This window comes from Chrysemys picta, chromosome 11 (assembly GCF_011386835.1).
Source record: "Chrysemys picta bellii isolate R12L10 chromosome 11, ASM1138683v2, whole genome shotgun sequence".
NCBI classification, from domain to species: domain Eukaryota; kingdom Metazoa; phylum Chordata; order Testudines; family Emydidae; genus Chrysemys; species Chrysemys picta.
In genome coordinates this window covers 20,226,364-20,239,697 of record NC_088801.1, presented here as the reverse complement: position 1 = coordinate 20,239,697, position 13,334 = coordinate 20,226,364, and the positions used below count along the sequence as shown (strand labels likewise).

Here is a 13,334-nt window from a genome sequence, read left to right as displayed (position 1 = left end):
GTGATATTTACACACCCCACTGACCTTTCAAAAATAATTTCCAGTAATCATTCGACATAATTGTCATTAAATAATCTGCATCTGTTTCACACAAAATGGACCAAGGGAGGGAAACACAGGGAGCAATCCTGGCAAAAGGGTAAGTGCCTTCTGCAAATCATAGCACACACTCAACTTCCATTGACGTCAGCTAAAGTTGTTTAGCTCATATTTGCCCATGGTATATTATGCCCTTATACTCCAACTCATCAGGTCCTTGTGGAAATCACAGTAATAGTTGTTTTTTCAACCAGTGTTAGGAAAACAGCCCTTTATCAGTATCTTCTATAGCACATGCATAAAAAAGACTGCTTAATTCTCTGAATATATCTTGCAAAATTGTCGTCTCTTTCATTAAATTGGAAAATGTTCATATTGCCATATATAGGCATATAAAGCATTTTAGCTTTACGTTTTTATTTTTAATACATCCTCATCACCAGTTTTCTCTATTATGTTTCACAGTGTGCACACAGAGTAGTTACATATAAACAACTGTTCTTGCTGGAAGGCTATAATGTAACACTACTTGATTTCTTAGAATCCAGAGTAACACACAACAACCCCAAATCAGAGAGAAACGAAACAGGCTGCTCTGTAAACAGAAAGCCACAACTCAGCCTTATTCTAGGCTGGCTGCCTGCTGACTGACTGCTGGTAGGCACAGATTGCATGCTTTCCTACAGAGGCACCAACCTACAAGCAGGACAGGAAAGCCCATAAGAATTTAAAGTGATAGATCATAACTTTAACACAATTTTCAGAACACCACAGTTTAAATGTCTGGGAATCAAAGTTGGTCAAAAATCAGAATGTCCATCACTTGGAAAATTCAGATATTTTGATATTTGCTTTTATCCAGAATTGGGATGAAAAGGTTGAAATACCAATTTTTTTCTTGGAACAACAGAAAGTTCTGAAAAATTTCCATTAAAAAATTACAAAGCATTTCATTTTGGCTCTGTTCAACACTGAACTGCATCTGTTTGAGCTACTGCAATGCCTCACGGGAGTTGTAGTTCAGGTTCTTCATGTCCCCATTCTTCTCTTTAGGCTGGATAATAACATCTCCCCATGATGTCACAGCAGTTCAACCAGAGGAGAGACCACTGTGCATCCTGGGAAATGTAGTCCAGCCGGGAAGCCCAGTTTATAAAGGAGAACAAAGGCATAAGGCACCTGAACTGCACTCCCATGAAGCACTGGGTAGCTCAAAGACAGATCCAATTCAATGAACCGAGCCAAAATACAGTGTTTTATTCTGTTCAACAAACCAAAATGTTCTGATTCAGATTGACCCAAATTATATTTCATTTAGATTTTCCCAATGGAAAATGGAATTTTCAGCAAAATCAAAGTTTTCCCTAGAGAAATTTTGATTTTATGGAAGCTGCATTGTCCACCAGAAACATTTAAATAGAAAATTCTTCATCAGCTGTAACCACTCATTTAATCAATGTAAATGCTAGGCATTCAAATTTGCTAATCTATGTAATCCAACAATCTCATATCTGCCTACCCAAAGAGGATGCATTTATCTGTCAGTTACCCAGTTGATGGGTCAGATTTGGCAAAGTCTTGAGCCTCTCCTTAAGTAGCATCTTCTTTTAACTGGACTACACAGAAGAGCCATTAGTGATTTCACTCAGTCACTAGACATGTTTAACAGTTTAGACCGTGATTCAGCAAAGCACTTAAATACCCATTCATGTGCTTTGCAGAATAGGGATGGACTTAAGCATGTGCTTAAGTGCTTTGCAGAATCGGAGCAAAGCACTTAATTCCCAGCCAGTAATGCCCCTGGAATGTGAATTAAATGGTCTTTATCATGATGAAAGCATATGGGTGCACAACAAATTTTGAAAAACATGTCTGTGACTAGATAGCATCAAATATGGCTCTTTTGTATAGTCTGGTTAAAAGAAGATGATCCTTAATTCCTAAATTCCTTACAGCATTCCTGACAGCAATCACATCTGCTACCATAAAACCCATCACAGCCTCTGCCTTTGGGAGAAACATTTAATTATCAGTAAAGTTCAAGCTCAGCTTGTTATGATGAATTATTAGAATCTGTCATCATTTTCCTACCAAAAAGGCTGTAATGGAATACAGTTTTATATTTTTCCATTGAATTGATGAAGGTCTGAGTTTTTATTAATCTCGCTGAGCTCAAGTGTAAGATGCTGAAAAAGCAAATATGATATCATTGTATCTAGCTAATGTGTGTGCTTTGCAAAATTGATAAGCCCTGTCAAGGCATAAATTATTTAAAATTTGATAAATGTGTTGAAATCATTGAATGTTCAAACAGATAAAGCAGAGCAATTTCTCTCCCTCTCCCCTTTTTTCAAGCTCAGGTTTTTGTTCCACCAGTTCAGTGATTTTGCATTGTTATTGCAATACACAGTATAAAAGACTGCAGACCTACTGAAATTAGCCTGAAGAAGCCAGAGAAGTACCATAAGAAGTTATAGTGTGGACATGAATATCTATTTTTCAGAATAAAACCATGGTACTGGTACAGCATTCGGAGGCCTGGTCTACACCGGAACATTCATTCAGCTTAACTGTGTCGCTCAGGGGTGTGTGAAAAAGCCTGAGCAACTAGTTAAGCTGAACTAAGTCCTCCTTTAGACAGCACTAGGTTGATGGACGAATTCTTCCATTGGCCTAGCTACCACCTCTCGGAGAGAACCCCTTTCCTAAGGCTATGTCTACACTAGCACTTTTATCAGCAAAACTTGTTGGTCAGGGAAAACAAAAGTTTCACCGACAAAAGCTCCGGTGTGAACAGCGCTATGTCAGCAGGCGAGCATCTTCCGCCAGCATAGCTACTGCTACTCGTTGGGGGTGGTTTAATTAGGCCGGTGGGAGAGAGCTCTTCTGCTGGCAAAGAGCAGCTACCCAGGAGACCTTACCGCGGCGCAGCTGCAGCCTTGCAGCTGTACTGCTGTAAGGTCTGTAGTATTGACATAGCCTAAGTAGTGGCTACACTGAAGCGCTACAGAGGTGCAGCTGCAGTGGTGTTGCTATAGCATTTCAAATGTAGACAAGTCCTGAGTGAGTTAGGAGCTACCTCCAGACTCTAGCTTCCCAGTGGAGCTCTGATAAGAGTGTATTCAGGCAGCTGGAAGAGGTTGACAACTACCTGGGCCCTCTTAGCGCCCTCCCCCCACCCTCCCAGCTCACTGATGTGCTAGAAGGATCACAGCAGCATCACTGGTGGATGGAATAATGGTTCAGAACCATTTTCTTCCTATAACTATTTCTCCCTCACCACCACCACCCCCGACTCATTGGCACTAATTTCTGAGAGATCTGAAATGACCCCTGGCAGGGATGAAGTTGGTGCCTCTCTCACTGATCAGCTGTAAAAACCGTGTCCCATGATTGACTGATAACTTGGAGTAAAACCCCAGAAACATCAGGACAATTCAACCCTTACAAGGATACAGTTCTTATCTTCTGTTTATTTAATATGACATTTTAAAATGTTGCTCACATCAAAAGCTTTGGTGGCTTGAAGCATGTACAAAACAAATGAAGTAAAACTTAAATAGGACCAGTGTCCAAAATATGGAATCGGCTTAAAACTCACCCAGACTAAGGCATTCTTCATTATAGCCTCCTTTCTCAGACAAAGCCTGGGAAGAAGAAAACCATGAGCAAGGGATGGACTTCATGGGGAGCTGCATAAGTGAGACCATGCATGAAATCCTGCCTCCACTGAAGTCAGTGACAAAACTCTCATTGACTTCAATTGGGCCAGTATTTTACCCCATATCTGTAATCAAGTCAACTTGATTATGGTGTATAAGTGCCTTCATGGGGAGAAAATAGCAGGTATGAAAGGCATTGCAGAAAACCATGACTAGAAATAAGTCACATATGGAACAAACTACCAAGAGAAGTAGTGGATTCTCCATCTCTTGATACCTTCAGATCAAGACAAGGTGTTTTTCTGGAGGATATGCTGTAGTCAAACAAGAATATGGGCTCAAGACAGAGGTAACAGTGAATTCTGTGGTCTGTGTCAAACTAGAATGATCTAATGGTCCTTTCCGGCCTCAAAATCTAGGACTGTGGCTTTAAGGGAATAAGCAAAAGCAGCTGCAACAAGCGGGACCTACTGCAGAAGGCAAACAAATTAAAAGACAAGTTCTTCCACTTTACTAAACAAGAGTTTTCAACTATTCAAACAACAATGGTCTGCACAACAGGGAAGACTACACAGTAAAATGGGGAGATACTGAGGAAGTCAGTTTTCAGCATATGCTGCATTCTTTCAATACCAATTTTTTTATTTCCTGAAAATTGCTAACTAAAGTGAATAAACAACTTAACAAAAGGCACTGGGCTGTGCTCACTAATAACAAAAAGCTGTCATCAAATAAGGAGCCTTTGAAATGTATAGAGGAAAATGAATCCTTGGAGAGTTCTGTTCTCCTATGCTGTAAAGACTTAAAAATAAAAATCTGCACAAATAAGATAAAGTTATAGATAGAAATATGAATAATGTCTGTGCTTTTCTAACAATCTCACCATATTCCTCTCCCGGGGTCCTGTGGTCTATGGACTGTGCATTGCCCTGGCAAGTCCAAAGTCAAGTCGTTCTTTGTTAGAAACATTTTTAAACTAAATGTTTTCAAAACATAAAGCATTTCCCTGTAAGAGCTTGTGTAGCCTCCTTTCAAGCAACTGATTCACCTCAACTTTTGCAGCTGATGAGCCTTGTTCTCTCAATAGAATTAGCGTAACAAGATAACAATAGGAATGGAGGTGGAGTCAGATAGTAAAGTATACGGTTTTATTGACCACTTCCAGCAATGTTTATTTCTTCCTCCTCCCCCTGAGTAAAATATTCCTGGCACCAGAATATTCATTCCCATAGCTGAATAATTTGTATAACCGGCTGTTTGGATATTGTGCAAAAATTATCAGATGCAGTCATCTGTCACCTTTGTTACAGGAACATGTCAGATTATCCTTTGGGAATACAACCATGGGGGGGGGTTATATACGCATGCTCTGATGTAATGTGATGTGATCTGATGCCATTGGTTTAACATAGTACAGTGTTGTGATCCCAGCACCTTGATTAATGATAGCTCACCCTCTAAAGCCCCATTGACGCCATAAATAAGAGTTGTGTTTTTGTTAGCAGTTTGTGACACTCATTTGATCCAGTTGCAGCACAAACAGCCAAGCTGTGTCCATACAGTTACATTTTTCACATCATAACCATGCAGTTTGTGTATCCACACCCACCAGGCTGTAGCTGTGAATTCTGGGACAATGCGGTCAGCAGCCCCATACTGTCTCATTGAGAGATAGAGCACCTTAATGAAACGTACAGAGCATCACCAGCAGCATGTTAGGCAACCCTTCTAGGATTTCTTACTACAAAGAGAATTGGAGAAAAAAAGTCTGGTCAAACAGATGACACAGGCACAGTTAGAGACTCCAATATAAGGTGCAAAAAAAAAAAAGTGCGCTGAACTAGGCAGAGAAAAACAATTGTGTGCAAGCCTACACCGTTGGGAAAAGGCAAAACACTATGAGCTGCCATGTTACTTTCACAATTTGAGTGAAGACACACATCCGAAGAAGTGGGCTGTAGTCCACGAAAGCTTATGCTCTAATAAATTTGTTAGTCTCTAAGGTGCCACAAGTACTCCTGTTCTTCTTTTTACACAACATATTAACAGCCAACCTCATCAATTTCCGTTCTACGCTTTGTTTCTTAGTTTCCTCCATTGTTCCCACCAGTGCAGCTGCCATTAACATTGGCAAGAGTAGAGACACAAAGGCAGACTGGGCACCAGCATTTTAACCTTGCTCAGAACAGGCCCAAAGAAGAGTTGCTGGGAGCCTTCCTGTTTCCAGGCAGGCAGGCAACATGGTTTTAACACCCTCCATCATGGCATTTCAACATTGCTACTTCTGGACCCCAGTTGGAATCTGTAAGTGCAGCAAAATAGCTACTTTTTTTCATTTTTCAGAAAAGGTTCATGGCAGGTTTTGGATTGAGGGTTGGGTGAAAGTGTGGATCCATTCTTGTTTCATCCAAGCGATATGGTATTTCTGTAACAAGGCAGCTGATAGTTATTTTCTTAGCAGTGGTTATGGCAAGCTGTGCTGGGAAAGTGCTATTCCCAAAACCATCCTGCTGCTCTTTAACTTATGAGCAAGGTTGCGCGTGGCTAAAGAGCCATACATAACGTGCCATTTCTTCACCCAGGCCCTTTCATCATATTGACAGTTTTCCATAGCATCATTACAGCAGTGCTTTTAGTGCTGTTATAGATAAGCATCTGTCAGTGTTTCCATTAGAATCCTCTATATTTATGAGTTGATAACTCAGTCATAAAAAATTAGTCCAGAGACAGAAACTTGACATACAAGGTTTCTGCCTAGGAGTGATCTTTATTGTCTTTTTTCCCTTTCCTAATTGGAGTCTTCATGAAGAGTCTTTATTCATTTTTAAGTAGAGATGGGGGGCTGGTTGGTAAATTTGGATCCAGATTTCAAAGCTGGCAAGTTTGGGGCTAGTACGTTGTACAGAGAGGGAGTCAGCTGTAAATTTAAATGTAGATGCAGACTCATATTCTGAACCCCCTTCAACATTCGACTGAAGGTTTTGGTTCAGGTCCATCTCAATTTTTACGTTATAAAAAGACTATAAAAGTAACTATGTACGTTCAGATGCTGTTTTAGAGTCTTATTACTAGAAAACATATGAGTGTTTGTAAAGAGAACATAACAGACTAGGGCCTTTTAGTTTTCTGTGTTTTGCAAGGTGAGAAGATGGGAGAAGTGAAACATTGAGAAGGATGGATTTCATTATACATTCAAGAAAGTGGATCCTGAAAAGTGCTAAAGATATGGCATGCCTATACAGTATCACTATAGAACAACATTTTTGTCTAGTATAATTTATACTGAGGCCTGCCCCAGAATTGTATGAAAATACACATTTCTATATTTATGAATGAAGTGTCATCTAAGCTATTCTGAAGGAGCACACACACTCACTGTATTTCATCAATGAGATTCACATTTTTGTGAATTTTGTGAGTTTTGCACCTCTACTTCTTATACAATGAATGAGAGAGACGCATCTCAGAATAGGATTCACAAAAGCCAGCACGCTAGCTTCTCACCTAACCTAGCCCGTAGCGGGTGCCAAACTAAGGGGTGTGTCCTAAACCCTGCCCCTCCAGGGAACTTGGTATCTTGGTAAATCCAGGATAAAGGGAGGTGCCGCCCTCTGCTTGGTATTCTCAGTTGCAAATCCCCTCTTGGAGGTAGACACCTATGCCATTTTTGCAGGCAGCAGCAGTATGCAGGACCTCTCTCATAACTTTTATCCCAATGGTTACAGTATTCACCTGGGATGTGGGAGACTCCCCATTCATGTCCCCCTCTCCATGTGAAAGGAAGAAGGGATGTGAACAGGGACCTACCAGCCCTCATATGAGATTCTTAGTCCCTTGGGCTCTAGAATAGTCTCATGTAGAGCTCCACCAGGGCTTGTCTACACGTGGGATAATGCACTATCTGGGGGAGTGTGATTTCTGAAGTACACTAATGTGCTATGCACAGATTGGCCCCATGTAGACCCTGCTGGTGTCCACTAACCTTTCCTTGTGCACTTTAATATAGTACTATTTCAAACAGCACTACATTGAAGCACACCAATAGGGTCTACACAGACCAGTTTATGCCTAACACATGAATCTGCTTTATTTATGCATAGTGGAAGAACTTCAACAGGAGAGACTGAAGGAGCCCCACATCAAAATACACTGTAGTCTATATCCTTTTGCTAGGGCACTCAAAGGAACAGCCATACTGGGTCAGACCAAAGGTCCATCTAGCCCAGTATCCTGTCTTCCAACAGTGGCCAATGCCAGATGCCCCAGAGAGAATGAACAGAACAGGTAATCATCAAGTGATCCCTCCCCTGTCACCCTTCCCAGCTTCTGCAACACTGAGGCTAGGGACACCATCCCTGCCCATCCTGGCTAACAGCCATTGATGGACCTATCCTCCATGAACTTATCTAGTTCTTTTTTGAACTCTAACTCAGAGGTGTCAGATCCCTGCTGAAATCCCTTCTCCCCCTCAAGTGGAGTGGGGCACATGAACTGGGGTGTCCCACATCCCAGGTAAGTACCTAGCCACTGGCCTAACAATTATGGAAGAGGTGGTCCTCCTCCTTCACACCCAGCTGTGTTGTGTGAGCTCGCCTCGATCTGGTAGGCAAGGTCTGAGTACACTTACTGGATTGAGCCCTGCAGGCAAGTTAGGTGGAGGAACACCTATCTTCCCCCTGCTTTGTGCATCACTTTAGGGCGTAGGCATCCAGATGCCTAGAGGGAGGCAGCAATATGCATGTGAAGAGGCAGAAATGTAGGTGCCTAGAGAATGTTTACAGCAAAAATTTAGGTGCTGAGTGAGGTCAGTAGCAGGAGAGTGTGGATTTTGTGAATCACTTGGCCTCATTCTGGGATTTAGGTAGCTAAAATGGCAGTTAGATACCCATGTCTTTTTGTGAGTCTAGTGCTAACTTTACATGATGTTTGTGGTCAGATGTTGGCTGAGTGTGTGTTCTCTCTGCGTGCTTTACTGACTCTGGCCAGATAGCCTGTACAGCAGGCTCTGCTCAAACTGCCCAATAACCACAGACTCAGTTCATAGCGAAGGAACTTGGTCAGGTTTATTGTCGACGAGCACAGTATTGGTGCCTTATACTTGCTACTAGGGATGCAAATACCATTTAAAAAATTAACCATTTAAACGGTTAAAATACGTAGTTTGAACGGTTAACCAATTAAGCGGCTGAGGCCGATCCAGCCGGCCCAGGGTTTGCGGTTAAGGCGGGTTAACCAGTAAGACTAAAGCATTAGTCTTACCGGTTAACTGGTTAATGTTTTACATCCCTACTTGCTACAAGTACACTCAATGAATGTATGCCCGTGACAATGGATGCAGCTCATTTAGTGGCGGGACTTTCCACTATCCCTCGGCTAGCAAAGACACTTCCTCTGACACTCCCTTTTATACATCAATACAAACAAGTTACATACTGCCCCTCTGACAGTTATTTGACACCCTCTGACATAGCCAGTTACCACCCATCACCTTGTACATCTCTATCCATCACACTGACCTTATCTTTAGGGCGGGTAAATGTGTTCCTGTTATCTTTAGGAAATGTGTTGTTATCGAGGTGTTCTGGTATCATCCTTCTGGAATGTGTTTGCATGAGTGCTATGTGTCTAGCACCTCTTAGGAATATGTGTTTTTGCAATATCAGCCCTGTTCTTGACAGATGCTGTGAGCAGGGCCTGCCTCTAGCTCACAGCCTGATTTTGCTTTATATCAGCAAAGTTTTGACCACTACTTTTGCCCAGGTCTCAGGCCTCATACCAGGCCTCTGATACAAGGGCTTATGTTTCAGGCCCTCTTCCTGCTACAGTGTTTTGCACAAGGTAAGATACTAGGCCCAGAATCAATATAAAAGGCATTAATAGGTCAGCACAACTAAAAGAAAGAGTTATGTATGGACATTATGAACAGAGAGTCTTCAGAGAACAGGGTCTGAAGGAGAGGGTGGGGAAGAGATACTAGACAGATTAGTTGGGAGGGTGTTCCAAGTGAAAATAATAAGAGAAAATTCTGCTTTGCCATTTCACTCTAAGACACTAATCGCTTTAGGCTAGGAAATCGATCTCTTCCCTTTGAGCCCCAGTCCTGGAAATTCTTATTCATAGCAGTAGTATTTACTCATTAGAGTAGTCCTCTGGAATGGGACTACATATAAAGGCTAGTCATGCAAGTAAGGGCTTGGACCCTATTTATGTACAATTAAATATTAATAACCACTCCATTATCTTCACATTTTCATTTTCACTTTTTCTCTTTTGAAACAGATATTTTGTGACACTAAACAAATAGTCCATGCCACAGACGTGCTGGATTGGGAAGACAAAGATGCTGCAGAGACATTGGTCAACAACGTTGTCCATTCCAGGATCATCAACCCTTTACGCCTATTTGTTAAGCCATCTCCAGTGTTGAAACATGGCCAGATGTCATACTCAGACAGCATAGAAAACTTTTGGGATTGGTTAGCCAACATCACTGAGGTTCAAGAATCTCTTGCACGGACTAAGCGCAGACCAATAGTAAAAACTGGGAAATTCAAGAAAATGTTTGGGTGGGGCGACTTCCATTCCAACATCAAAACTGTTAAACTAAACCTCCTCATCACAGGGAAAATTGTTGATCATGGCAATGGAACCTTCAGTGTTTATTTCCGACATAACTCAACAGGTCTTGGAAATGTTTCTGTAAGCCTGGTGCCACCTTCCAAGGTGGTGGAATTTGAATCTTCTCCACAGTCAACGCTGGAGACCAAGGAATCCAAGTCCTTCAACTGCCGAATTGAGTATGAAAAAACAGATCGGGCTAAGAAAACTGCCTTGTGCAATTTTGACCCTTCAAAGATCTGCTACCAAGAGCAGACACAAAGCCATGTTTCTTGGTTGTGTTCTAAACCATTTAAAGTTATCTGCATTTACATTGCTTTTTACAGTGTAGATTACAAACTGGTGCAAAAGGTCTGCCCTGATTATAATTACCATAGTGAGACGCCCTACTTGTCCTCTGGCTAATGTAATTCATATTCTGAGTAACTGTAGAAATACAGCATTGGTCATAAATATGAGTTTCCTTTAATCTTCTGCAGCGGACAGTGTTTCCCTATCAGGTTAAATATGTCTTTACAAAAATTGTAGATGTTTGTGCTGTTTCATAAATATTCAACCTGTTTATGTAACAATCATTTTCATTTAACACAATTACATTCTGGCTATGTTGTTAATAATAAGGGAAATATCAGATATTAGCAAAACGTGACAAGGAGGAACAAAATTATGCATGTGCTAAACACTGATCTTGAAAGTTATCTTTACTGGGGCAGGTTTAAAGGGCTGCTTTAGATAGCAGATGCAGTGAGATCTTTTACTTGGTAAATACAGCACCTCGGCATCCTGGGGTCACAATCCTGATTGGGAACTGTAGGTGCTAACAAAATACAAACAACAAACAATAAGAGGAAGACAACTGGGTCAGGCCTGCAAGCTCTCTACATGCAAAACTCAATTTCAACAACTCTTCTACTGATGTCAACAGGACTGTCACACACAGAGGATTTGATGAATTGAGTCCTAATATTTAAATAAAATGCTATTTCTATTAAAGAAATGAAAGAGAATTGAATTCCTACTCTGGGTTTTGGCAGCAACGCATAGTCACTGGAATGGAAGAGCAGTTTCTTCAAATTCTTACCTGTGAAAATGCAATGATCCTTAGTCTGTTAGACCCACTAAGTGTACAGGTTTGGTGTACACTTTTCCCTATTGTGGTCACCATTGTTTTGATTTATACTCGGATATTTACATGTATACCGGTACTAGCTTTACAGTGGTAATAGAATATAAGTGTACTCTGTAAAACCATGGTCCGTGTTCAGTGAGCCCCAGAATAAATAACAGAGAGTGGCTTCCATTTAAAGGAAAGCATTTACCTTAACATCTTGCTATCCAGCGTATCCTGATTTATTACCTTCCTGGAAATTGAAAAGTATCACAAGATAAGGCCAATACCCCAATAACACATGCTTTTCTTTTTCATGAAACCCAGTTAAACTAGTTAGTATCTTTTAAGACAAGAAAACTACAATCCCTGAAAAATGAAAGGTCAACAAAAATCTAGACACCACGCGTCATATAAGATTACAAACTACTGCCATCAGTACAGCACATTTCAACATATGGCCAGATCCTCTGCTGGTATAAAGAGGATCTGGCCCTATACGCTGCTTATGTAGGGACTGATACTGTTCCCCTGAAGGCAATGGCAAAATCGATTTCAACAGTTTGGGATCAAGCAAAAATGACATTTGTATTTATTTATCGGTTATCGTTTTTACCACCATTGCGGATTACCAAGACGTGTGTGTAAAAAGAAGCCAGCTCCTGCTCCTCTTTTCTGATGTCACAGCTCTTTGCCAAGGTTTGGAAAGGGCTTGTCGGGAAAGGAGAGAGCTGTATTACATATGAACTGATGAGCACTGACAGAAAGGTACATGCATATAAGAAATTTTGCTAAAGCAGCTGTGCTTCTGGACCAATAAATAGATAGACTATATGTCAAATCAAAAAGGATGTCACTCAGATTATTTCTCTAGTCTTACTTATTGCAAAGCTTCATACAGAAAAATCCTTTGTTAAAGGAAATGTTTAATTTGTTTTTGTCTTAAAGTTACAAGTTTAGAATGTGAATTTGTTTATAAAAATCTAAAAGTGTCCGGTCACAGCTTATTCCATACAAGTTTCAGATGGGTTTTGGTTTGCTTACTGATACCTACATAATGTTCTGTTTTGTGTTCTGTATAGCGTGTCTTAGATTTAGCTGTATATATGCCAGTATTTATTGCTATATTCAATACGTTCAGTGTTTGGTGCTTTTGTAACTTAGTTGTAAGCCACGATTTTGTTGCCATGTAGTTTTACCCAGCTCTATAAACTATTTAAAAAACTACAAAGTATTTATTGTAGAGTATGTGGAAATCAGATATGTATATATACTTAAGTCTATATGTACATATACAGAATATCTGTGTACATGTATTTCCATGTAAATAAAGAGAGTTTGCTAAATCTGTCACTTGTTTGTGGCATATTTGATTTTAAAAATGTTTTTGTTCTTCTTCTTCTTACATATTTACTGGCTTAGTGATTCAATTGTATGAAAGTTTTTTCCTGTTCAGTACTGATTCTTATTCCAGATGTACTATTGTCCATTAGAATTCAGCGTGCTGTAGCACTCAGCAGAACAGAGCACTGTAAGATTCTACAGTGGTTAAGTTTATAGGGCACAGATGACTGAGAAAAGAAATTTAAGTTTTGCATGAGAGGCAACATAGTTCTTACCATGGGCTGTTTAATAAATGACTTGGCTACTGAATAAAGATTTTTTTAAAAAATAAAATTTAAGGTAAATTTTAAAAGGTGTTTATAAAAGGGGAGCCAAATCCGGTGATAACTCAGGCCACAATCCTGGAATGAGGTCCTCACAGGTAGACCTCCCAAGCATAAATCCTTGAAGGATCAGGGGCCTCATTGATTCTTCTTTGAGTGATGGTCCCTTTTGTATTCCACTGAGGTTATATGCATGTGCCCGGAGTTGGACCTTTTCAAAGTAGTAATGTCCATCGTTCG

General features: G+C 40.5%; 1 protein-coding gene across 1 annotated transcript in view; it reads left to right on the top strand.

Moving 5' to 3' along the window:
* The window catches only part of NXPH2 (neurexophilin 2), a 64,584-nt gene extending 51,804 nt beyond the window's left edge, over positions 1–12,780 (top strand). Inside the window, exon 3 of the mRNA XM_042860905.2 lies at positions 9,981–12,780. Within this exon, the coding sequence (XP_042716839.1) occupies positions 9,981–10,724 (744 nt within the window). The 3' untranslated portion in view covers positions 10,725–12,780. The remainder of the gene's footprint in view (positions 1–9,980) is intronic.
* The last annotated feature ends 554 nt before the right edge of the window (positions 12,781–13,334 follow it).